Consider the following 27,862-nt stretch of genomic DNA (forward strand, 5'->3'; position numbering starts at 1 on the left):
TTTGTTTCCGACCTTTTACATCACACTTTATATCTTTAAAGACCGCTGACAAAGACTCCCAAGCTATTATGCATCCGGTGTTCCCTCTCGGGTCACTATTCCGCTTGCCGTGATTTCTTTGTCATGCCTGTGTGTAATTATTGCTATAATTTGCCTCTGTCTAGCATAACAGTCCTTTTTGACAGTCATAATGGCCACAAAGTCCAAAGGCTACAAAAAATTTCATTTAGTTAAAAATAAAAAATACTGATTTTAAACGATGCTTTTTATGCTTCACTTCTATCCTTTATTTTCTTTGGTGAGATGATTGATTTCATTTTATCGTTTTTATCACAACATCATTTTTACACACTTTATCAGAATATTTATCCATGTAATTTACAAATTGAAAGTCTCATTATTTTAATGTCTATTAATAAAAAAAGAATTTGATCACGAATATTCAAAATTTATTTTTAAGACATTCTACGAAATTTTTAAAAATATTTGACGATTATTCAAAAACTATTTTTAGCCATAAAAAATGAAACTTTCCATATTTTTCTTAAATTATTCATTTTAATTTCATTGGATTTATTTTTTTAGTACTCAAAAGTGAAATAAAATTTTGCATTACTCACGATGCATCAGAGAGTGCTTTATGATCGATATTGCACGCCTCATAAGCGAAGCGGATGAGGTTGTGTTCTACACTCGCCCTACAAAAATCAAGCAATTTTTTGAACTAAAATTGTTTCTATTTATTTTCTATCGCACTTGTAGAACAATATTTACATCTAAATGTAATGGAAAAACATTAGTTTCAACACTTACGACATTTTGCTTTTTAAATAAATTAAATTTTAAATAAATTTTTATGCTTATGCTTCTTAACAGAATTTCAGAAAACTACATGAACTAAAACCAGAGGGGCCGAAAAATTCCAATTAACAAGCTAGAATGTGGTTTCTAGAACAAGGGGAGGTTTGTGACCTAGACCGGAAAAAATAGACGTTGAAGAAAGATCTCCAGAAAACGCTACCTTTGCGGATGCCACCTAATGTTTAAAAATGAAACATATTGAGCTTACATGATGAAATTATGCATGTATAGTACACTTTTATATTTCTTATAAAAATTCATGTTACCTTACTTTTACAAAAAATTTTTAATCATTTTTTTAATATTTGATTGATCGATTTTACTTAGATCTTCTGAAGAATTATAATCAAAAGTCTAAATAATTTTTTCGTCGCTATTAACTTTGCTATCACTAAAAAAATTTTAATAAATCATCTAAAACTTTTTAAAATGAAAATTAAGTAATTAGAATACAGTAAGGTTTGACTGATGATAAACCATAAAATCTATCAGTAAAGTAACATAAATGACTATGATAAAGCAGAAAATCCTTCTGAAAGATAATTAATGAACAACGTGAAAAGAGAAATAGAGTAAAGAAAAATAACATAAGAGAACGTTGATTTATTAAAGCTAAGCACAAAGACACGAAAGCTTATTCTCACGGATCGAGGAGTTATTAATTATTCAGAAGCTGCTGGCACACTTGCAATGCGCTGGTCCGGAAACACACCCACTGGGATAAAATGAAATTATATATAATAATTATATAATTTAAATTGGCTTCACTACACTTTGTTATTCAACGTCAGAAGGAATTTCAGTTACGTACAAAGCTTTGATACAATTTATCTGTATTCTTTTATTTTCACATAAAAAGTGATTAAGGAAGCGAAGCCGCACTATTTTTTATTTATCTTATTTTTTTTTTATATTTTTGACGTGGTACTAGAAACTAATGGAGCAAATAATTGTCTCGAGAAAAATACACGGGATGAAATTCTACAAGATAATGCAGGGAAGCAACTGACTGGTAGAAGGTGATAAATTATTTCATAGGTTGGAGCACAGTTCTAGGCACTGTATTCTCTCATGGAAGGTATATAATATATACCTTCATACATTTATTTAATACATACTAAATTGTATTGACGACAAGAATTGGTTCTGTGACGCTCCATCTGGTTCTTTCGAATTTTTCTACTACGTACATCTGGAGCTAATGGTAAAGCAATATGAGAAAGGATGCCAAAGCGTATTACAATGAATTCCAAAGCGTCACGATTTCATCTTCCACGTACTTCTAAATTTTATTAGAGTGAATGCCAGGGAACTAGGATCATCTGATCTCTAGTTTATTGAAAGTTGATTGAGTTTATTTATTATTTATAAATACCCCATCAATCGACTCAAAAATTTATATTACTCACTATATATTATTGAACAAATTATTTATTAAAAAGTTTATTATTTTATTGGTATCTGAAAACTATTGATGAATGACGAATCACATGGACAATGCAAAGATCTATTTTTACACAGAAAAAAAAATTTACTTGAATTAAATAAATAATTTTGAAGAATTTCATCTTCTTGATTTAAGTGAAAAAATTCTTAAACTAAGATATTATTCAGGGTCTTAGTAAATTTTACTTGATTCAAGAATTTTTCGTCTGGATCCAAGAAAATAAAACTCTTCAAAATTATTTTCTTGGTTTAACAATTTTTCTCTTGATTCAAGTTAACTTTTTTTTTCTGTGTATAAACATGTTAAATTTTAGATACTAAAATGAGTGAAAGGTTCAAAAATTTCATCTTTATTATTTTTGATGTACTGGAATAATACTTGGGATATGTGATTTTCAGTTCTAGGATAAACCGAGTTAGTTGGTTAGTATAAAAATGGACATAATTTAAAATTTTCTCAAAATTTCGACTCCCTGTTTTTCTTCTTTGAGGGGTTAGGGGTAGTCAGAATTTTCAAAAAATCGATTTTTTATCTTTTCTTTAAGTATAATATCTTTAAATCATTCTATGAAAATTTGAAGTGAATCCGACAAATACTTTTAGAGTTACTCTAGACTTACTATGACCTTAAGAATGTTGTGAATATATCAAAGATCAAATTTTGATGATCATACTGTATTTAACGATAAATATATTGAATTAATCTTAAGACGATTAATTCTAATGCATTTTCTAAGTGTCCCGTTCCCATTATCAGCAAAGATATGTTGATTCAATCCTCTTAGACAACTCATCCAAGAACTCTAATCCTGAACCGATATAATACAAAGCTACGGATTCAGAGAACCATGCATCCTAATCTATGTATAGTTGAGCACTTACTAGCGGACCAATTATACAATAAATCAAATTATTTGTATTCGATTTCCGACAATCCTAATCTCAGTTTTAGAATTAATATAATCTAAATATGTATGTTTATAACTATAAATATTAATTTGAAACAATTGTAAGATTTATTTATTGTCAACTACTAAGCTAATAAGACCATTGCAAACTCACAATCACCCACCTGCTGAAAAATATTATTTGGGTTGATAAATAAATATACTGTAAAAATTTGAGCCCTCAATATTTATTTTTGAGCCCTTAATATTTTATTAGGAGATCGATAACTGAAATTTTTGATTTTTCGTTTCTGAAGGGGTTTTCCTTTCTTTTTGTAACTTTGAAACCATTGAGAAAAGATAAAATTAAGCACAAATTTTTTTTCAAGAAAATTAAATGCCCTACAAAAAAAGTCCAATTAAAAACTTTTATTAGACAAGTTGTTTTCATATAATAAGGCTATGAAGATTAATCAGACAAATTGAGTCTTTTAAAAATTATTCAGGGTTAAAGTAGAATCAAAAATAAATATTACATTTCTTCGCTTATTATGTGATTTTTTACACTTTATTGATCGTTTTGATATTCTATTTCTATTTTGAAAATTTGCTATGAATAACCATTTAAATTTTAAAAGTAACTTTTGATAATTAATAATCAAATAAAACTCTATTTGATGAATTGTTCCAAGGCAGAGTAAACTCAAAACTTATTTCGGTAGCATTTACCCGGATCAAGAAATTTGAACGTTTTTTAATCTAAATAATCTGTATTTGAACTTGACAATCGGTTTTTGTACTTTAATGAATAGTTAAAAATATTTTTAGTCGGTTTTTGATCTGTTTAAACTGTTTTTATACTATTCCGTGAATTTTGATTTGTTTTTCGTCTACTATCTTGTGTAATACTTGTATTACGGAAGATTAAAACAAGACTAATTATGGAACTTAGAAAAAATTTTTCGTTAAAATTTTATCAGAACAAAACAAGACCAAAACTCATACTTAGAATAATTTATTAGACGTAACTTGCAAGTTAAAAAATTTTGTTTTGTTTTACTCGTACAAAATTTTAGCGAAGAATTTTTTCTAACAATAACTATATTGCTCTAATATTTATTGAAGTGAATACGGTGTGGGAGTGACTAAATTTTGGAGTCCTTGCTAAAAAACATTTTTTTTTCATGTTGAAGTTCTAAAGCAATAGAATAAGTAGTTATTTAAACAATTTGATATTTTCGGAGCGTAATTAGAGTCTTCTACGTACAATCTTGAGGAAACGGACCAATTATTTCTTTCTGATAACTATTTATCATGCAAAAAAACAATTTGTTAAATTTTCAACCATAAAATCAGGAAAATTATAATTAAAAAATCACTACGTTTGATACATAACTATTATGCTTTATTTAAATAACTTTCGCAACAAATAGAACATTTTTTACATGTAATGGATCAAATATATACATTGCAAAAACGACATCTTTATTCAACAAAGATATTACGAAAACAAATAATAAATAATGATTGTAATACTCTGTCTTCATGAATAATTATATCTTCGATATCCTGCCTTACTATTTCTTCACCTGCGTGTCTATGGATTTCTTTGTCTGTCTCTTCCATTATCTCTTCTTCTTGACCTTCGTCATTATCATTTAAAGGAAGTATGATTTCAAAATTATCATTATCTTTTGAAGTAGACGGAATCACCGAATCTAAAAACCTGAAAAAAATTTTTTTATTTCTAAATAAATCAACGGAAATAATTACAACAGTACACATAATTAATTTTAATTGCCGGTAACGAGTTACAGTAGAATCTCTCTTTATTTGATCTCTTTCTGTATTTTACCACATTCTTTTTCTGTATTTGACTCTTTTACATAGCTCTTACAAGAAAGAGTCAAATAGAGAGAAAGATCATATACTTGCAAGCCAAATAAAGAAAAATTCTACGGCCATCCTCATTTATAACTAACCTACCTGTTTTTTTTGTTTATATTTTCTTCTGATATTTTTTCGACACCATTATTTGTACACGATGATTTTTCTTCGTTTGACAATTTTATACGCTTGAGAAATTTACTTTTACCACTTCTACTCAAATCATCAAATTGTTTTCTCATTTTAACTAAATCAAGTAATATTCATTAATTCAAACTAGAGATGCGGACAAATTATTATTATTATTATTATTATTATTATTATTATTATTATTATTATTATTATTATTATTATTATTTACCATTTTTTTTAATCTGTTTTTGATCTAAATGCGGTAAAAACCGACTAAAAAATAATTCAAATTAAGTCTGATTTTAATCTGAAGAAGACTAAAAACCGATCAAATGTAGCCATAAAAAACCTGAAATTGGTCTGAAATGTCAATAATACGGGCAAAAACCGACAAGATTTATATGTAAATTAAATACTAATTATTTAATTAGTATAACTAAAATCAACTAAAAATTATTAAAAACTGTCGTGAATTCAAAAAGTGATTAATGTTTTTGACCCGGGATTAATTGAAAAACAGAAAGTGTTTGAAAGAAAACAATCTATCAGCGATGGTACTTTATACTTAACCTACATTTCAGCATGAGGTAGCTAGTTTAATACTATTTGAACTTTTGTTACGAAAAATAACAAATTAGACTTAAGGTAAAAGGAGAGAGGCCAGTGAATTGGCGAATTAGGCATGTGCACTCTGTCACGAGCATGCATCTCTAGTAATCAACCAAACTTTCGTGGCTTTAAAAGTTTAATGCTCGTAACAAAACTTGTAAGTTGAGTAGAAAATTTTACTCAGTTACTTTACTGGTTGTGTACATGTACATGTCTCTGGAAGCAGTATACATGTATAAGTTCCATTTTTATTAGTTGTTTTTCTTAGACTTGAGCTTAATAATTCTAATAATTTACTTCTTATAAATTAAACTACAAATAATACAATCGTAACAATTGCACATAATTAACGCCATTAACTTGCTAATTTGCCAGGTGATAATGTTACATAGCCACTAAGTCAGTTTGACAGTACTAGGTATAAATAATTGTTTTATTGATAATTATTAACAAGATTGAACTTTAATAATTAAAAACAAACATTTTTATAGATAAAAAAATCTATTTGAATCAATTTTACTGGCCTCAAACCAAAAGAAAAATGACTTAAAGTCAACGATATATCTGCCTTGTTCGAAAACAAAATATTCGATTGAAGGATAAAATGAATAAAAAGAGATTTTTTTCCTATCAATCTCTGTTCAAGAGTTATAATATATTCATTCAAGTGTTAACGTATTCTTTAATTAAGAAATGTAAATATTTTGAAGTAAAATTAAAAATTTGAAGAAAATTTTTTACTTGAAAAAAGTTCTTTTTTTTAACTGAAAGTAATATTTACATAAAATTGTAATTAGTTTCATAAATATTGTTAACACTTTTAAAATTTAATGTGTAATATTTAAATTTACGCAGATAAAGACCTCCAAGTTTTTGATTGTCATTATTGTAAAGATAAGCTGTTTTGTGCATTGTTATAAGGAAATAAATTTCATTCTATTGTCTTAAATGGAACAACTAGTTAATTAGTTACCGCGGAAACTGTTTAATTATTCTGATACACTTTTGTCATTTTATTAATTATACATTTAAATGCACAAGTTCTTTGGTAACAAGCACAAAACTTGTTCATCATTATACTCTACAACAGTAACTTTATTTTATTCTATTTTATAATAAGGCATTCACAGTTTTATAACTGATACTAATTGGAAATTAGGTCATAGTGATGTTGATGTTGATATTACTGTTGATGAAGAAGGATTAAGCGAGCTATCTTATCAATGAATCGAACAGTAAACAATATGTATTGACAATTCAGAAACATTTTAATTATAGCGAGATACATTTAGATAACAAGTAAATGAGTATAAAAAATAAATCATTTAATTGGGGACATTTGTTCTCACGAGTTTGATTCTTTCATTTGAGTTTGAGGCATTCAGTGATTTATCAAATTGCATGTAATGTCTTGTTTTATTTAAATTTTATAATTGTAACTAATGACTTATGAGTAATGAAAATTGGAGCCACATTTAAATTCAAGTCCGACGTATCTATGATATCAATTAGCAGGTTGAGGATAGTGTTGACGTTATTATCTATGATTAGTATTCTGTCCTTTGATGAAAATTATGTCATGGCGGTGAAGGACTATTCTAATAAGCCCCTCTAGCGTTTTGACATAACTCAGTCTATTACGTCTCCCGGTCTAGGAGGTGACTTCAGGCTGTGCAATTACATCCCTTAGGCGAAACAATAATAGCGCTCGAAATAATCATCTAAGATGAGTTAGATATTGTATAATATTATTATTATTATTGTTATTATTATTATAATAATAATAATATAATAATAATAATAATAAAAACACTCATCATGAATTCAGTCTAAAGTTAAATTTTTCTATAATTCACTTTTAATGTTTGTTTGATTTTTCCCGCTAATTTATTATTTACAATTAAAAAAATAATCATTGAGCTACACGGAAAAAAGTAAACTGTAATAAATAACAGTCGATTTATAATAAGTAATGATCAACTGCTAAAAATTACCACTTCAAACAGTAAAATCATGATTTTACTATTCACATTGTAATATTTACAATTTAAACCTTACAATTTACTCTTTACATGGAAGAAAATACTATTTCAAACAGTAATATTCGCCATGTAAATGTCTAAAATGTTAAAGTATAATAATTAAGAACTTTGACTTTGATATTTATCATTTCGTACCTAAAAAATGATGTTATGATAAGTAAAAAGTATAGAATAAAGTTAGTAAATTTCTAATAGAAGCAACGTCAATATTTACAAAGTAAAATGGTAAATTTTAAAGGCAACGCTAAAAATCAAACTGTAATTATTGACTTGCTTAGACTGGTAAAATTTATATTTTAAAAGTATAATTTTTACTGTTTGAAATATTAAATTCTCCCAGAGTGAGACCCCCTTCTCTTTCATCTGAGTTCCCCTTCTCTTCGTAATATGGACTATATATTGAAATGGCAATTTTTACTGTTTGAAACTGTAATTTTTAAAGATAAAAGAGTCGTTATTTACTATAGTGACAACTACCAATTACTTATTTTGGATATTAAATTATAAATTGTGGCTTTTATACTTTCTACATTAAGTTCTGTAATATTTACATTTTTGCCACCCCGATGTCCGCTTTACTGTTTGAAACTATAAAAACTAAGCGGAATCCGAGTGAATATTACAGTTTACTTTTTTCCGTGTATTGTTTTCAATTCGGCTCTGCGTATTGAGCAAAAAAATCAAATAAATAAATCGGGTGATTTAAATGTGTTCTAGAGACTTTATAATGTTAAATTCACCATAATTATGAATTAATAAGTGCTAAATTTTATAACAATTTATTTTCTTCCATGAAATTGTTTATCAATCAGCTTTAAAATATATGGAATTTTTTAATTAATGATTTATTGTTTTTGAGTATAGAATTTTTTTATTAATGATTTATTGTTTTTGGGTATAGAATTTTTTACTGTTGAACTATATATAATTAATTTTAAAAGAATTAAAAATTGAAATCAACGAGTTTTTGCATAATATATCACAAAAGCTTGTTATTTACTTACGCACCAATAGAATTTATACAATTTTTTATCAACTTATAAGCATACATACATAACACGTCAACTTTGAAACACATCTTAGAAAGTTGAATTTTCAGCAGCAGTAGTGAGATAAAATTTTAAATAGAATAGACTTTGTAGTGGAACACGTTGAAACGGTAAACGGTCTATCGAGATACCTGATAAGTCAAGTAGCAGCCCTTGTATCGTTGCCTAGTCTCTACTAGCATCGGTCTATTCCATTCGTTCTATCATACATTACTCAAGAGGGCTATTCGCTGACAGATGACAACGAGAAATACTAAAGTATGATATAAAATCTATAGATACGATGTAATATAGTAGAGAATAGACAAAGATATATTTCAAGTTTTGTGTTCTGTATCTTGTATTTTATATATTTCTATGTCTTAAAGTGTATACGTTGCATATATGTTAATTTTCATACGTACTAATATATTTTTTCATATTCGTATACTAGCGGTGCGGTTCTTCGCTGGAAATGAAGACGTTATATATGAATATACATCTATATTCCCAAAAACATGAGCTTTATGCGTCAGTACGTGCTCGCTGCATCAGCAACTGCACATTCGGTATTCAACTCGGAACGTGGCCTAAATTTTAACCTCACATCTTTTTGAAAAACACATATATTTTTCACTTATTTTTTTTAATCAACAATGATAATACATCAGTGCAATAAATTTTGTCATAAATCACGTAAGAGTAAGTACGATGAGATTTTTTAAGTGTGTACTAAAAAATTTGAAAGTTTATAGTTTATCTATTTTTGTTTTATCGGCGTACTTTTTACGTAAAAGAAAAAAGCATTATCAATAAAAGTATTTTGGAAGAATGTGATTTACAGATAAAATGAAGGAAAGTATCGATAACAAAATATTTGCAACAAAAATCTTAAATCAGCTGATAAAATCTTTAAACTTTTGTTTTATCTGATCGTTTATCATCAGAATTCACTCATTTGATTAAAAATTAAAAACTGTCAATTTTATTTTCAACTTTGTAATCCCCAAAAAAATATTTATAATTGAAAGACGGAAATTTAAAAGAAAATTAAGATTCTTGAAAATACAACCGCAAAAATTCTCAATAGTAACTAATAAAATTAAAAAAAAAATTTTTTACGATATTTTATAAGAAAAACTCATATTAAATGATTTATAACTCTGATTACAAAGTTATAACAATAATAATTTCAACATTGGAAAATTTTATTATTTTCATGGATAATTAACACAAAAAATATTGTATTGTAGATGATATAAATTAATTCTCCCTAGGTATTTTTAAAAATTAAAAGACTGGGCCCATAACCTCAGGAACAAAAAAATGATGTGAGAAAAATATACTTTATAATTAATGATCTTCATGTTACAAAAATAGATCATATCCTTTTTTTATCATGAAATAAAATGCTTAATTTTAAAAGTGAGTTATAAAAATCGATTTAATTGAATTTTCCACATGACTCAATTTTTATTCTTTTTGTATCAAATAACAGTTAAAATCAATAATAAAAATGCATAACAAAACGATGAGAATAAATCTAAAAAATTCGAAATGAATACATAAATTATGGTAATTCAGGCTTATTGTTATGCATACAGTGAATTAATTGGAAAGAGAAAAGCTTGGTAGCTTAAAATGAACAACAGTCATAACAAGAACAAGCTTAACAACTTGGTAAGAACAAATAAAATATGAGTAGCATCACGTAAAACCACACAAGTTCAAAGAGCTTTGTTGAAGGCTAACGCAAAGAAGCGGAATAAAAACACTCAGTGGACCGTAAATCCAACCGAGCGTAGATACATGAGCCCACTGGATGAATAACGGAAGAGTAAAAATAATAATAAAAATAAACATTTTACGAAAAAAAAAATTTTTTTTAAAATAACGAAAATGATAATAATAATAAAAACTAAGTGCTATTATGTGTATCAAAGCTGGCACGATGAAACATTAGGTTGAATGTTTATAAACGCGGTCGTGTAATGCTGACATACAAAAAACTATAGCTTAGTTATTTTAACGAAAGATAGAGCTCAGGTACATAGTCACGTCTTCTTTTTTATATATTATATACTAGATACTATAGATGTACAAGTATATAGCAGCCTCATATACCACTGATAAGCTCCCAGAATAAAGTAGATGATGGTAAAGTAGATCTTTTGCATAGTATCTGGTACTTGGATCAGCCTTTTCATTCGCCCCTGACATGACGATAATTAAAACTTCATGAATATTCAGTATACAACACCGTCTCCACCTATACTTATATTATATATGCTTATACATCATTCCCGAGCGTCTCGAGGATCACAGAGTTATTTATAGTCATTCATATTGAGTTTCAATATTTAGAAGGATGTGGCATTTTACGTTTCATCAATTTTAAAACATTAATAGTATTATTTTCAAGTTCTTACTCACAACAAAAAATTTTCCGTCGTTACAGCAAAAAATTTTTGTCTTAAATATTTAATTATACTTTGATACAATTGTGGTAAAGAATTAAAAAAAAAAAAATCAATTTTTTCTGAATTTAAAATGACAAAATTTTTATACACAATACAAGATCGAAATTTTTTTTTTCAAGTTGTCATTTTGTTAAATTAGACATTTTAATAATTTCTTCGATTTGTCACTAAATAATATTTTGCATTGAATGAATTTTTTAAGTTTGATCTTATAAACTGACAATATCGTGCTTACCGCAAGTAACTTTTATTTAAAGGGTCTTCTAAAGATCGTCTACAGGAACTAAAAAACTTTTTTATACTAATAAGACTAGAATGTAAATATTTTCGCATGAATAGTCAAGAATTTTCATCTTGAAAGTCTCGGAAATACTAAACCAATAACTTGAACAATACTTCGACGGGATTTTTCCGCGTTTCTTATTTGGACTATGTTCTTTTTGTTGTCGATATACTTTCACAAGTAATTTATTGATGAGAAATATATGCAATAAATGATAAAGATCAAAATTAGTACGAAATTTGGTGATCTTGAAAATCATCACAAAGGGCGCGAATAGATGTCGATTAAGTAAGATATTAGAGTACGGATATAGGTATAAAATATCTAGGTGGGTTCTAAAAGCAACAGGTTAAGTCGTCTGTCCTACTTGCACACCACTAACGTTAATTAATTGAAAACGATAACGATGCAACTGAATAGTTTCACTAAATAGCATCGTGATACTCTGTTGATCTTATTAATACTTACACTAATTCAGATCTAGATTTGTTCTTCAATTAGGAGAAGTGGGAGGAGTCATGTTTATTTCAATTATACTGGCTTTGTAACCAATCCTACTTAATTGCGTAAGAAGCCAGTTACATTTGACAGAAATAGAATGAAGAGTTTAGATCTTATTATTGTTTTGTTACAATTGAGGTTTGATTCATTTTTGGAAAAAACTAAATAGTAAAATTTATTAAGATTCTGGTTATTTGTATTGTTTCAAACGGTACATCGGACCCCGGGGTGGCATAACTTTAAATATTACGAAACATAATGTGAAAGCCGAGCCGAAGGCGAAAAAAAATTTTTTTTTCAACTTAAAACTGTTGATTGAAAAAATTATTCATCTAAAAAATATCTGTCATTAGTGTATCAAAGGCAGAAAAATTATCTTATTAATCAAAAATCAATTATCGAAAATATATTGTTATGCCTTGGGAGAAAGGTTCAATTTCTTATTAAAATTACTTGCACAAATTTTAATGTCTAAACTATAGTCACTTTTAATTGTTTATTTTATAAGATAAAGTTGCACTTCAACTGGAAAACTTATTATTAACTGTTAAATTTTAACTAAATTGTTAGTAATTATTCTGGGCTTAATTTTGTAACATAATATTAAAGTAAGATCTTTGATTACAATTCTATAATTAATTCTTAAAGGTTTTCTGTAACTAGGAATGCATACACAGAAAAAGAAATGTTTTTGAATCAAATATATATTTTGGAAGAGCTCAATATTCTTGATTTGAGTGGAAAAATTCTTGATTTAAGAAAATTTTTCTTGATTTAAGGAAATTTCACTTAATTCAAGAATTTTTCGTTTGATTCAATTACCCTTTTCAAAATTATATTCTTAGTTCAAGAATTTTTCTCTTAAATCAAGTTAATTTTTTTTTCTGTGTAACAATCCGTAGTGTATTCTATAAGTTTCATTCTGTAACTGATTAAAAAGGTGTTAAAGAAAATACATTGCAGTTTCAAGTATCATTACGCCACGGGAATAAATTGGTAATATGGTATGTTCTGCCCAGACGCTAGCGTATGGACATCACCATCAGCAATTTTGAAAGATAACATTAAAAGAATAAGAAAAAATCTACAGAGGCATAACAATATAAAAGTAACATTGCACCAATCAATTAAATGATGAAAAAAATACGTCAAAATTGTAAACACTCTGAATTTACATCAGTTTATCTCTATTGTAAAGTAAAAAAATAAATGATATGAACTAATTTATGTGATGAACTCAAATGAAAACATAAAAATGATAAATAAAAAAAAAAAAAAAAAAAAACAATGTAATTTCCAATTCAACAATAAATGATATAATATCATTTAATGTTGATTTTCAATCATTATGCGATCGTTGAAAATATTTATGCATGCAGTAAATGAAAGAAAAGTATAAAATACATAGAAAAACAGAAATAAAAATGAATTTGATTGAAAAATTGTTACAAAAATAAATATAATCTAGTAAAAGACTACTACTTGTTTTTTTAATCAATTTTTACTGTTATTATTATTGGTGTTATTGTTATGATTTTTTTTATACTTTACTCGAGTAAGTCTTTTAATAAATCGGTAATTCTTAGTTTTGTCTCGCCCATTTGTCTAACTTGATGTTATTTTTCATCTTTTTATAGTTCCTAGCTAAAATAAAAATCTCACGAGAAAAAACGCGATGTTATTGTATAAAGGTGTAGTAGGTATTTTAGGTTAAGTACAGAAGCCACACAGTAACCCAGGTGCAAGTCGGGATAACAAAGCGACCGCGATTCGAAGAACTTTAGACTACCAGCAGATCTAAATCCCAGAAAACGACTTAAAAATTGGAAGCAACTTTTCACCCAGTGTATATAGTATATAATAGTAATCATTGAACTATATATTTGTAGAATTTTTACAAGTTTATCTATTATCTTAAGTACAAGGTTCAAGAAGCAAAAACAACGCAAAGTTTTCAGTTTTTAAACTGAAATTCTCGTGAACAAATTTTCTGGAAATGACGATACATGGATTGCAATAAAAATTGATCATATCAAACCATATTTAACTTGGTATAAATGATAAATATTTATTAACAACATTTTAATAATTATTGATTATTCTTAAATATTTTTCAACTGTTAAAACATATTTATTAACTGTCAATAAAACGCGTTTGACAAATATTTCATTAATCGTTTATAAATATTCGTTCAATCGTTTGATACTAAAAAATTATTTATTAACAGTAAATAAACCTGATTAAATATCAACAAATCCTTCTATTCATAATATTTAGTCAGAAAATAAATTTAAAGAATTATTATTTTCGATACAACTTTAAAATCAACATTTATTATTACACTTATAATTTCAATGTTTATTTATTTAAATACTTACTAAAAAATTAAATTATGTCAATAAAGTGAGTTTTAATAATTCCATTTTCCATTCGGTATTTTGACTTCACTAAATTGAAGTATATTGATAGTATACGTATATTTCTGAGCATCATACGTATTGTTAGTAGAGCAATACAAAGTTTTTTTTCAACATAAGAAATATTGTGAGTGAAAAAACATTTTTTATTTTTCCAGTGTCGGGTTGTTTGTACAGAAAATAAATAAATAAAAACAACAATGAAACTTTTTATGAAAGATTTTTTCATGTCTAAAAATTATAAAAAAAAAAATCTTTAAGTGTCCGCCTTAGTACCTAATATTTCATAGCAGGCTGTTACAACGGATAAACATTATAGTTTTAATGACTCAGAGCATAAATTTTCCCAAAATTTCGTGACAGAGGTATCAAGACCGTGGAAATAAACCTAGGAGGCATTTTACGAGGGGATCTATTTTCCTCCGAACGGAAATAAGCTATAAGAAATTTTATGGTAGAGTTTAAAAAAAAAAATAATAATGACTGGTCCGAGAAAAGAGCATTTGTGTTTGCTTTAAGAGAGCTGGGTCGAGTCTATCGATTTTCACTAGATAAACGTGTGTTTAATGACTGAATAATGATTTTGCAGTTGAAAATAAAAGAGAAAAATCGAATAGAATTCAGAGTTACACTCCCGTGGGATCTCAGCCAATGGTACTATTGAGTTTGTGATTTGTGATTAAAAAAAACAAGCTGCTTACACTTACGGAATTATTCATCCGAAACTGTGAAAACATGTTTCATTGATTTGGCAATTTTTAATTTATCAATAAGCGAGTGCTGAATGAAAAATCAAAGTGACTTGAGCAGAAAAATAATGATAATTTCAATAAATAATTAATAAATAAATAAACGGTGGAGGAATTAACGAGTGAATTGGAACGTACCGGTATATGACTATTGAATTCACAATTATTGAAACCAGAGCGCATAATGAAAAAGCACCACAGTGATAATTAATTCATCGATGCATTCTCTAAAATCATCGAATCCAAACATAGAGTGGGTCCATTCACCATAATCAGACTTGCAGCGGTTGCAATATCATCATGTGTGCTGGACGTAATGCGCTCCAATGAACTTATGTATCCATTCAGTCCGCGCATATAAATATACACATTTTGATCTGGACGTATAGGTAGATCGGTACTTATATCTATATTAATATACATGTTGTCGAGATTCACATTGATTAACGATCAGAAGTGATTTGCTTCAAATTCAGCTCTGTTATTACCATAATTTCACAGCGACGATGTCCACTTCGAATATCTATTTAGCATGTTTTATTCTTTCAGTCATTTTTTCAAATTTTCTGATAATTAAAAAAAAAATTATCATTTTGTTTAAAAAAATTCTTTTTTTTTTTTCATGCATGAAATTCACTTTTGAATTAATGGATTGGAATTTTTAGAAGGTTAAAAAATTTTTTTTTGCATGAATTTTTCTCTAACAATTTCCTTGAAGGAAAAATATTTTTTCAAAAAATTTTTCTGATCGAAAAATTATTACTTTTGAAAAAAAAAAAAAAAAAAAAATTCTTTAAAAAAATTTCAAGAAATAAATAAAACTTGAAAAAATTCAAAAATCATGTTCATGGGTTGAAATATTGTTGACCCTACTTTTAAATAATTTTCCCGTTTTTCTTACAAAAAATTTTTTCTTTTTAAAAACAAGTCGGTGTTTACTGCAGTGCACGAATAATTATAAATTATTAATTTCGCATTTAAGCAAGAACATAACACAGTACTGCAAATTAATAGAGGACTAAGCGTTAACAAAACTAGTTATTGCTAACATATTTTATTCAAGTTTAACAATCCATAAATAACAGCAAAGGTGTAATTTGTAGTGATAAAATGTCGAAGTGATGTTTATCTTTACAATGTGAATTTGTACATAAATAAGTATGTGAAATGGAAGGAAGTCGGGTTATATGTGGATCTAGATATAAGTGTACTCTATATATGTTTATGCAAATGTATATGTATGTAAACGGATATAAATTTATATTGAGTGTGCATGGTGGTAGTAAAGTAAACGCAACCGCGTCAAATCGATTCTCACTGCACACGCCAGCAAATGACTTTTATGTCCAGTAAACCACTGAATGAGAAAGAGATAAGCTCACGGATATTGCATACATAATGTAAAACTACTTTATCAGACCGTAGCTCGCCCCTCCACTTCTTCTTTCTCTCTTTCGTCCCAAAACTTATGCACTTCATAATTAATGGGCTCATTAGCAGAACTCTTTCTATCCCCGATTGTTTGGTATTTCACCTAGTTGTAAATGCATTGTGTTGCAAATTATTATTATTATTATACATGAGTTAGTATATAATAAAAAAAAAATATTCCAAGCTTGAGCTCACTGCATTGCTGCGATCAGCTTATTAAGAGTCTTTACTTGAGCTTTTTATTTTTTAACATCATACCTTGAATAGAAGAGATGCCAGTACGAAATTCATAAGCTCCAACTATTTACCTTCTGGTGTGTTAATTAGTTCTCGTGTATAAGCTATTGTTTGAATATTTCTAAGATGACTTTGCTTCTTTGTTTGCAAAATGTGCAAAGTACAGGTCTACAAAATACTATGGACATTCTATTTAATTTTATTATTTCATTAATAAACTCTGATCATGTTTAAAATTGTTAATATTTTATAACGATTTTAAATATTTTTGAAATGGAAAAAACTTGGAATAGGCTACAATTCCAGGTAACCTAACTTCCTCAACATACATGCTGTCGTGTGGTTGTATGATAAGAATCAAAACAGTTGACATTCGAAAAAAAAGCTAAAAAAGACCTTATCAAAAATATAGGAAAGTGGAGTTTTAAATGAATTTTAAAATAATAATAGTTATTGTTATTTTGATCATGTTTAATAAGAACAACTATAATTAATATAAATTTAACTTTAATGAAAACCTGTCCATAATGTAGCTCATGGTAAGTCAATAGTCAGCCTTTTGACTTTTTTCCGCTATCTACAATACACATATTCGATTCGTTGGTTTTGAATTAATACATTAATCTATACTACTAAATGGAGAGCCGGTTTTTTTGTTTGGTTATGCTGCAAAAACTACTGAGCCTATACTATAAGATGCAGCGTGTTTCGGAGAAGGTTTTAGTATATGTTGGTGATTACTTATACGGAACCATTATTTTTTTTTTTTACTTAGAAATAATGAACTTTTATTATAATTAAATTTATTCTATGCGATTGTCATTTGTTTAAAATAAATTTTTAATTCTATTTTTTTTTACTTATGAAACCTGCAATTTCTTTAATTGAAACTTTCAATGCTCATTACAAATGTTTTTTTTACACTAATTATTATTTATTTTTGTAAGAAAGACACGGGAATGTTATAATAATTGCACACTGAAAGTTACAATGAATATGAGCTAGAATAATTAAAAATGCAATTCGATAGAGCGCCCAAAGGAGCGGGTGAGAAACAGCTAGTTATTTAATAATTCATTACTCTTGAAGTTAGTTAATTAAATTATAAAAGTAAAAAAGAGCAGCTGCGTGGACGTGCGGTTTAGATCTTAAGCTGCCCGTATAACAGCCACTCAGGCGTGGGTTCGAACCCTGGCAGTCGCAGTTTTTTCAGCGATTTCCAGGGCTTGCTCCCTTGCCGACTGTACCATGACCAGGATTTCAGCGGTTTTCCTGGTCACTGTGCTTAGGGGCGGTGCAGATCGTAAGTCGGCCACAGCCACTGGTGAGGTCAATGGGTGTAAATAGTCAAGTAGGAGGGATGCAAATTCCACGTGTCTAGGCCGGAAAGGCTTATTCGGAAGTAAAAAAAAAAATACAAGCAAAAACATGGATCAAGGTGTCTTATGTAGAAAGAGTTGATTATATTGATTTGAAATATAACAAAAAATTTCAAATATTTACGGTAACTTTTATGGTGTCAATAATAGGCGTTTTTCCTTAGTATGAAAAAAAAATTTTTTTTTAAATTGTCCGCTCTAAATGACGAAGTTCAATGAAACAATCAGATTTTTTTTAGAAGAAGCTTTAATTTTAGTTAGCAATTTATTTTCTGTTGTGCACGATTTTTGATTATCTGCGGTGAAACTCTGAATTTCGATGATATATCTGAGCCAGAAACGATAAAATTGGAGAGAAATGATGCAAATACTAAATCAAGAGTCAAATTGCCCGATTATTGCGAGGTTTGGAACGAAAAATAGATCTTGGGTGGCGGAAATAGAAGCAAAGTTTGAAATTGATGCAGTATTAACGGAAATTGGCTTGTTTCGACTGGTTCAATAGGCATCGAAACTTCAAGTTCAGGATGCAACATTGCGCGTTGAATATACGTTCAACATCATAGCCTCCATAAGTGTAATTACTTTCCACTGAAACTTCTGGCAACAGTTGAAAAATTTATTCTTTATTTTTCTTCAAAGTTTTAAGACTTTACTTCGATAGTTTTGGATCTAAAGAATTTAACATGTAAAAGAACGATGATTGAGAAGTTATGCGCACTTCAAATTTTTTAAAAGCTAAATTTTTTTTTTTTTTTTTTTCGTAGTATCCACGAAGAAAAATAAATGTTCATAATTATGACCGTTCTTTTATAATATTTACTATCTTGGAGTGTTATTGATTTAAATTTTATTGTTGTGACTGCTATGATTACAGCTGATAATATTTATGATCACGATAGTAATAATTACTATTTCATGTATTCAAAGTTGTTATCTATAGATTTATTTCTTTTTCATCTAGTCCTTAGATTAGAGTTTTTAAATAAATACACGAGATAGTAACTATCACTATCTTGATCGTATATATGTTAGCTGTAATTATGATAGTTACGACAATAAAATTTTAGCCAATAATATTTGAAGATAGAAAATATTACAAAAGAAAAGTAATAGTGTTACGTTCTGGAATTTTGGATTTTCCAGATAACTAGTTTTAATAATTTTAAATCCCAGGTTGGCCTCATTAGGGAGTCGATAGACCCCAGGTGAGCCAGTTGCTAAGCTCTTTCTTAAATTTTGAGATTATTGTTTGGGTTCAATTAAATTAAAATTCAAAATTTTATTTAATTAAATATATTATAAAAATTCAAATAAACTAGGTGGAGTCAGTCGGTCTGCAGAAGCTAGAAAATTGATTATTTGTAAAAAAAATCTGGAAAAAATCATCATATACGTACGTCCAGTTTCATACTAATTAATTGAAAAGCTTCTTCAGCGAAAATGATTGAAAAATCTATTTTTTCTGCCTTTTAATTGTGTATACTTAAGAAGCCTATTTGGAAATCAATGCAATCCAACCATATATTAAAGTTCAAAATCAGGAATGCATCACGTTGGAGTAAGTTCAAAAGTGAAAGTAAAGAAGCAGCTCTTCTATTCATTCAATTACTCACGTCTCCAAGATAAAATTTATGAGTTGAAAAAGTAAACTGTCGTAGCCAAAAAACAGTTACCTATAAAACATCGAATCAGGATGAATGAAGAAATATGTGGAGATAAAAGCCGCCTCAAGTAAGCATGAAGGTTTGTGCAGTAAAAAATGACAATCAAATGAGACGTTGAGACAATTTTATATACTTACACTTTTTGGACGAGTCCTGCTTGCTTCTTAATACAAGTCAGTACAGTAATTCTAGTTCAGATGGGTTGTTTCTTCTCATCACGGATAAGAACAACGTAGTGAGATGTATATAGCAATGTGAAACATCTGTAAATTCGTTTTGGTGCGCCAGTGAAGCCCTTGGGATAAGCACCATATGTGAGCAACGTGGGTGAGTATCCATCACATTTTAAGTCTGCTAGTATTTGTAGATACTAGATATAGATATAGGTGTAGATGTAGATAGCAACACGAGCAATAGAGTAAGTCTTATAACATCAGACAGAATGTAATAGAGGTCTTGGCGTTCGTCCAAAGAGACGATTCGACGAATCTTGAGGTAAAACCAACTAGATCTCTAGTATACGATTAGGTTGGCAGATCAGACCAGCGAATGAAGGGATAGCATAAACCATAATGTGTACATAAACGAGGGCTTTGTGTGTGCATACACGTGGTTTCAAGATCCGTGCATATACCGGTGGTTGGTTGCCTGCAGCCCTAGACCGGAGACCATATGCAAGAGATGGATTCCTCCGGGAGTTTAATGTGCTCCTTCATCCTCTATCCTTTACCATCGAGCTAGCTAACTAGGACTAGGCTGCTGGACTGCCATATCGGGACTTACAACGCGGAACCTTTAACTGTTGGGTTGCCTGATCTCATGTGTGTCCGCTTCTACATCCTGGATTGTTCGATTAGCTTACAGTACTCCAGGCTACAACCGCCAGCTCCCCTTCGTTCATCCCTCGCTATAACGGCTATTTAGATACGCTGTGATGCACTTAATACGCCCAATGACAAACTTTGGATACACGGCATTGTCATTTAGAGATTACTCTCTGTTTCATGACTGTGATACGACGCTTTCAGTGTTATCCTAAATCGTCTTAAGGGTTATACGCACAATATGACGAACAATAAGTGATTTTTAAATCATTTTGTCTGAAGAAGTTTCAATTGATTAATATGAAAATGGATGTACATATACTAGTGACTTTGAACTCTGTTAATGAGTTTTTTTTTAATTTATTTTTTTTTTAAATAATGATTTTTCTAGCTCCTGTAAACGATCTACGGGAGGCTGTCTTGTGATGAAAACGATATCTTCAGTATGAGTTATCAAAATTCGAAAATTTAAAAACATTCCGTTAATATAAGGTCTAGTGATTAATCGAAGAAATAATGAAAATGTCTATTTTTAACAAAATGGCGACTTGAAAAATAAAATTATCGATTTTCGATCAAAATTTTAGCCTTAAATTGTTGATAAAGATTTCAAATATTTAACATGAATTTTTGAATAAAAACTATACGTAATAAGTATAATTTGAATATCAGAAGCCAGAATCATTGAATATGTTATGGTTCTTAGTTCGAATAAAAATAATCTATACTAATTAATATACTCATCTTCTACACTTCTACTATAGGTTTGATATATGATGGATCATGTATACTTTTAGTCTATCCATCATCTATCACTATACTTTCTTTTTCTATTATAAGTGTGTTTAAGCTATTACTAAACACATGCCAGTCAAATATACCTAAAAACGTTCACAAATCGTTTCACGTTTTTTTTTTTTTTTTTTTTTTTTAGTTTCGACTATTGACTAATTTTTAATTGTTTTAGGGATTTATTAGATATTTTGCCGACTTATGAAAAACATGCATATAATTTTAAACATATTTTAGAAGTAGACACCTTTTTCATGTAGGTCAATAAATAAAGCAATAGTAATGCACAAATGTTATGGATTAACGCCGTCTGTTAGGATATCAGCCGAATCCTTTTGAAACAGTAATATAGCACTAGTAGTAAGTATACAGGAGGAAGGTCGAGGAGATAGAGATAGGTAAAATGGTGAGAATTGTTTGTGCAGATAATTCGAGTCAGCATAGAGTAGACTCGGGTTAGCAAACTATCATAAATTTACGAAACACCAAGCTTACGCCACTATTTCCGCTGTGGTTGCAGAGAATTCACCTACAGTACAGCAGCACAAGGGAAACCTGGTCCAACCTTTGCTCTAGTCTACTCTGTACTGCAGGTATAGAACGACAAACGAGAAATCTACCTCGAGATATGCTCTAAATCTGCCTTATGCTTATGCTTATGCTTTTACTTGTACTACTGCTTACTCTCACGGTTTAAATGCTAATGGAATTTTACTAATTACACCAATTTATTTTCTTTAAAAGTCCGAAATTATCTAATTAATTAAATAACATTTATACTTTATCATTTTCACGCACTTTATTTTGCTACGCTATTATTTGTTACACCCAAGAAATCTCTTAAGTTTCAACGTAATTCATCATGTCTGAAAATAATTCCATTTACTCTATACCTCGGAAATCAAATACTCAGACTTCAAAAGGGGTAACTATTCAACAGGGTTTAGAAACGATAACATACTTTGTTCAATTTACTAAAATTGTGGAACATAGAGTGGTCATCAAATACTTAGTATTAAATTTTGTGCTAATTGAATGTACAAATTGAATGTTTACAATTTATTGATTTCCAACAAGTTGAGTACTTAATACTTGGTTGTAAAACGGATATTATATAATGCACCCTTCATTTTAACGTCAATTCAATTTAATGAAAACTATTGGAGGAGATCTAAAACATATTACATTAATATTAATGGGAATTATTACAATAATATTATTAATATTACAATAATATTAATGGAAATATAAATATATATGACGATAGTAATATTACGAAATTTGACGAGTTTGACTCAGCCTCTTATGCTGAAGTAAAATCAATAATAAAGAATTTGGATAATAATAAAGGTTCTAAATTAGACATAAATGTAAAAATTGTAAAATTAGTATGGGAGACGGATCCTTGCATTATTATGGATATAATTAATCAGTCATTGGGAGATGGTATGGTACCAGATATTTGGAAATTGTCAACAATAACACCGTTGCAAAAAGTTAAAAATAGTATAAATGTCGAAGACTTTAGACCGATTAACACCCTGCCAATATTGGAACAAGTATTGGAACAAATTGTCAAAAATAGGCTGGAGAACTTTCTGGAATCAAAGGGTTTGTTAGACAATGAACAATTTGGTTTCAGAAAACATTTTTCTTGTGAGTCAGCGGTGCAGACATCTCTTATTGACTGGCGAAAATATCTTGATAAAGGCATGTATATTGGTACCTTATTCATTGATTTTGCTAGAGCATTTGAGACGATAAATAGAAAATTATTGATTTTAAAAATGAAAAGACTCGGAATTGGAGGAAATATTTTAAATTGGTTTGTTTCATATTTATATGACAGAAGGCAAAAAGTCAAAGTACAGAATATTTTTTCAGACAAGATTAGAAATGATAATGGAGTACCACAAGGCTCAAAACTTGGTCCATTATTGTTTATAATCTATGTAAATGATATGATTAGAGAAATAAATGACTTAGGTGTCAAATGTAGGTTGTTTGCAGATGATACTAAGATCTATTTCGCTAGTCAAGACTTGAAGGAGATTGAAAATAAACTTAATTTAAGCCTAAAAACTTTATATAAATGGTTGTTAGAAAACCAAATGAAAATAAATGTTAGTAAAACGTTTTTTATGATAATACATGATTTGAAAAATAGGCATGTTAAAAATAAATGTGATATAAAAATAAATGACAAAAAAATCGTAGAAGTACATAAAATAAAGTATTTAGGTATAATAATTGACGAAAATCTTACCTTCAAGGAAAATGCGAATGAAATTATAAATAAAATGACTAGGAAATTAAATATTATGTATCGTTTGGGTAATTGTATAAGCTGTTATTCTAAAAATTTAATATATAAAACTATCATAGCTCCTCATATTGATTATTGTAGCAGTGTGATGATTAATTTCTATTTGGATGATATAGACAGACTTCAAAAAATACAAAATAGAGCTACGAGACTAGTATTGGGAGTTAATAAATACACTCGAGTGAATGACATGCTTCAAACACTTGGATGGATGAGTATTCAGCAAAGAATTGTTTTCAATATATGTATTTTCATTCATAAACTATTGTTGAATGGTAAACCTGAAACTTTGGCTAATAATCTTGTAAAGCTAGAAGATACTCACAAATACAATACTAGATCATGCTCTAAAATATTAATTAAACACACAAGGACTCGCAATGCTGAAAAATGCATAACTTATAAGGGTTATAAATGGTACAACAACTTACCAGAGGATATAAGAAAGGAAGATAGACTTAGAATTTTTAGATTAAAAGTAAAAGTTTACATTAAATTAAACTATTGACACCTTTTATATTATATTATAGTATAGTATTAAATTAGTTTATGTTGAGTGTGGTTAAAATATGGGATATTGTATGTTATTTTATGTTATTTTATATTGTAAAAGAAAAATTTTAGCCATTGGATAAATAAACACATTATTATTATTATTATGTAATTAGTTTATGAGATAAAAATGTAAATGTTAAATAATAGCCAGAGGCTAAATAAAGATTATTATTATTATTATTATTAATTGCTTCCCAATAAAGGTAAGAGTCGTCTAAGTTTTGGTATACATTATTAATTGCAGTTTTAACTATTATCATTATAAACTTCATTATAGACTTGCCTCATATGGCTTTCTTCATTATAAAGCATTTTTATTATGGTTCTATTAATTCAAAGTTGCAGTTTGAAGGGTTCTATGGTAAGTTTGAAATTTATATGAAAATTTCTTAATAAAGTTTAAAAAATTGTGAGATAATACGTATTGTTCTTCATTCCAGCTTAAATTTTTTCTTCTATAAATTAATATCTCAATAAAAATTTATTTACTGAAAATTCTTAAAAATCAATGAAAGGTACAGTTGATGATTTTTTTCACCAAAAAATATTTCATCAATCTCCGAAGTAAATGAAATTATTGAAAATAAACTCTGTTGTTGAAGACAACAATATTAATCCAAAAGATAATTCACTCAGAGAATGTCCGATGATCTATCGAGGGGACCATGTTTCCGAGAATTATAATAAGTACACACTCTCATATGTGTTCAATATTTACATAGGATAAGTACATTGCGGACATAATATAAAGAAGGTAGAATGTGTAGGAAAATTGTGTCAGACGTATAGGATAATAGCTCGAGGATCTGTTTAGGGGAGCGGAGACACTTTCAGCAAATATATGTCAAGGGACTCCGGTGGTAAGTTTTCAGTAGGTAAACAGAAAATAATTTAATAAATAAATATGAGCGCATCCTGAGTAAATTTTACGCTATCCGGGTAATTTAGATCGACCCTTAAAATATATTTAGGAGTTCAATGATTTCTAACTTGACCTTTCAATCATTTTAGTGTTGCAATGATTGGAAAATTAAATAATGCACACCTCAAAAGTCATGTTCTTTTAGACGAAAAAACTTCAGTGATAGAAGAAGGGTTGATGAGTATTTAATAAAAAGATGTATAATATTAATTATTTGGTGTTGTTAATAATAAATAAAATTAGAGTAAGTAAAGAGGAATTAAATTATATAAATCAATAACAGCTTTGGAAATTATTAAATGCAAATAAATTTAAGTAATGAAAAACGGAAGAAGTAATAGAGAAGTGAGGGTGGTTTTAAAAATGAATAATAAGAGAAAAAATAATAATAATAATAGCAGTAATAGTAAGAAGAAGGTGACGCATAAAAGTGGAGCAGCGGGTGAAGTAAAATGAACCATTTCTCAAAGAAGGAACAACGTTAGCGAAAGGTAAAGTATAATGAATAAAAAGCAAAGAGTGTGGAGCTGAAAAAAAAATCGAGAATAAGAAAAGACGGAAAAGGAGGACGGCAAAAAAGAAGAGAAAAACAAACGTTGATGAGATGTATAAAATGACCGAGTGTGCATATAATACTTGTACTTATGCTGAGAATTTCTTACCACTGTCTTTCTTTAATATTTTATTATGCAAGTCAATCTTATTTTTTATTATGAAAAATTCTAGTTCTGAAAGGCAAAGCTATATACATTTACAAATATATTATTATTAAATGATTATTATTATTAAATTATTAGCAAGAGCGGTGACTAAAACAGCTATTGTAGTTGTAGCTATAGTAAATAATAAAAGAGATACTAGTCAGTTCTCATAAAGAAAACCAACAATGAACTATTTATAGAGCTTAACAAAAGTTTGGATGAGAATTTACTCTTGTGCTTAAATCGTACTACCGGCGGGTTTATTCAGTGATGAAGAAAAACGAATTATTTTTTTAGTGTATTGGGTGTAGAGCCGGCGATCCTCCACTGGAAAGTTCGGTACTGGTGCTTTGGTGTAAGTAAAATATGTTCACGTTCGAAGCGTTATATTTGAGTACAAATACAAGCGAAGCTAAATAAAAGCGAGGGCGAATCTTACAATAGTCGGATTTAACAATTTCACTGGATCAGATAAAATGAAAATAAGAGGGGAGGAAAATTATTTGCCGAGTAATTCAACACATCATCAAACACGACTTTTTTTTGCTATTGATATTTTTTGGATTAATTAATTAATTGAATCAATTTTTAAAGCAAAGATTGATATCTGGAAAATTTTTCAGCTGAAAAAAATTCGTCATTTTAAAACTCAATATTCACTAATCGATTAAAAATAAATAATTTTAACCGCCGCACGGCAACACCGCGGAATGTCGGTCAGGCGATGCGTTCATTTAAGCGAGGCTTTTTTCTGAGGACATTAAAATAGATAGATAATAAAAAAATTATATTTTATTTAACCGGTTTTATTTTTGTCCAAGTGTTTTTTTTTTTTTTTAAAGCTTTTTAAGGTCTTCTTTTTTAATAATTCAATGTGTAGAGTGTATAGGGTATAGCGTTCGCTACTTTCAGAAGGCTGAAATTGAGTTGGCTGAGGTATTACTGCTTTATGCAAATTTCATTCCAATTCCTGTCGCAGTACACGGAGATAAGGTTTTACAACGACGAATACGCGAATCGATAAACTGAAGAGAACATATACCGTGTCGGCTCCTAGCTCAACTCTATCGATTCATATTATTTTATTTTTCCTTCTCTCATTTCGTACCCCACAATAAAACTTTATTCATTTCCATTTACACCTTAGGAACATTGCGTTATATTGCACATCACTAATTCGAATATGAGACCTGAGATTACCATATCAAGCCGCGTTAATTAATAAAATTTAATCTTTTAATTTTCAATTCTCCATATTACACGCTTGTAATTCAGACGGGTCTGATAATTGTACACCTTTAACCTTTCAAGCAATGTGTCATGTTTTGTTATCGAGCTTGAATTAAGAAAACTCGTAGAAAGAAAGCCGATTTTATTGTTTCAAGAAATTTTTTTTAGTTTCTAAATTTTTGCTTAAAAATTTATTTATGCTTCGTTAAAAATTATAATTTATTAATTGAATATAATTTAATTCTCAAACCAATAAACATATTTTTTTAAGATAAAAATTTAAACACTAGATGGTGAGTCTGCTAACAACAGTCGAACTACTAATGACACTTTTCATATTTTTTTTTCGGTTAGTTGCAAATTTTTATGCTTTACACCAGAAAACCGTTTTGTTAGTTAATTATTATTGTAATAGCAAAATAAATACAATTTTTATTATGACAAAATCTAATGTAATTAATAACTATGATGGATG

At 28.5% G+C, this 27,862-nt stretch overlaps 2 protein-coding genes across 3 annotated transcripts in view; both read right to left on the minus strand.

The window, feature by feature from the left end:
- The window catches only part of LOC141532589 (neurotrimin), a 358,743-nt gene that overhangs the window by 230,276 nt on the left and 100,605 nt on the right, over positions 1–27,862 (minus strand). The window lies entirely within an intron of this gene.
- LOC141532644 (uncharacterized) lies at positions 67–5,458 on the minus strand. Its single transcript, XM_074251098.1, has 4 exons — positions 5,443–5,458; positions 5,181–5,328; positions 4,731–4,920; positions 67–210 (listed from the first exon to the last, which is right to left on the minus strand). Exons 2-4 carry the CDS (start codon positions 5,321–5,323, stop codon positions 67–69), a joined length of 477 nt encoding a protein of 158 aa, XP_074107199.1. The 5' UTR covers positions 5,324–5,328; positions 5,443–5,458.

Source organism: Cotesia typhae, unplaced genomic scaffold (assembly GCF_013202065.1).
Source record: "Cotesia typhae breed Kobodo isofemale line unplaced genomic scaffold, CoteBio_Ctyphae contig_65, whole genome shotgun sequence".
In the NCBI taxonomy this organism is placed as follows: Eukaryota; Metazoa; Arthropoda; class Insecta; order Hymenoptera; family Braconidae; genus Cotesia; species Cotesia typhae.

What these genes read in the sequence shown, in the direction of transcription:
- LOC141532644 (XM_074251098.1), bottom strand. Translation starts at nt 5,323, where the DNA reads ATGAGAAAACAATTTGATGATTTGAGTAGAAGTGGTAAAAGTAAATTT. An exon ending in AATATAAACAAAAAAAACAG is followed by an intron (nt 4,921 to 5,180) that starts GTAGGTTAGTTA and finishes AATTTTTTTCAG; the next exon opens with GTTTTTAGATTCGGTGATTC. An exon ending in TAATTATTCATGAAGACAGA is followed by an intron (nt 211 to 4,730) that starts GTATTACAATCA and finishes AATTTTTTGTAG; the next exon opens with CCTTTGGACTTTGTGGCCAT.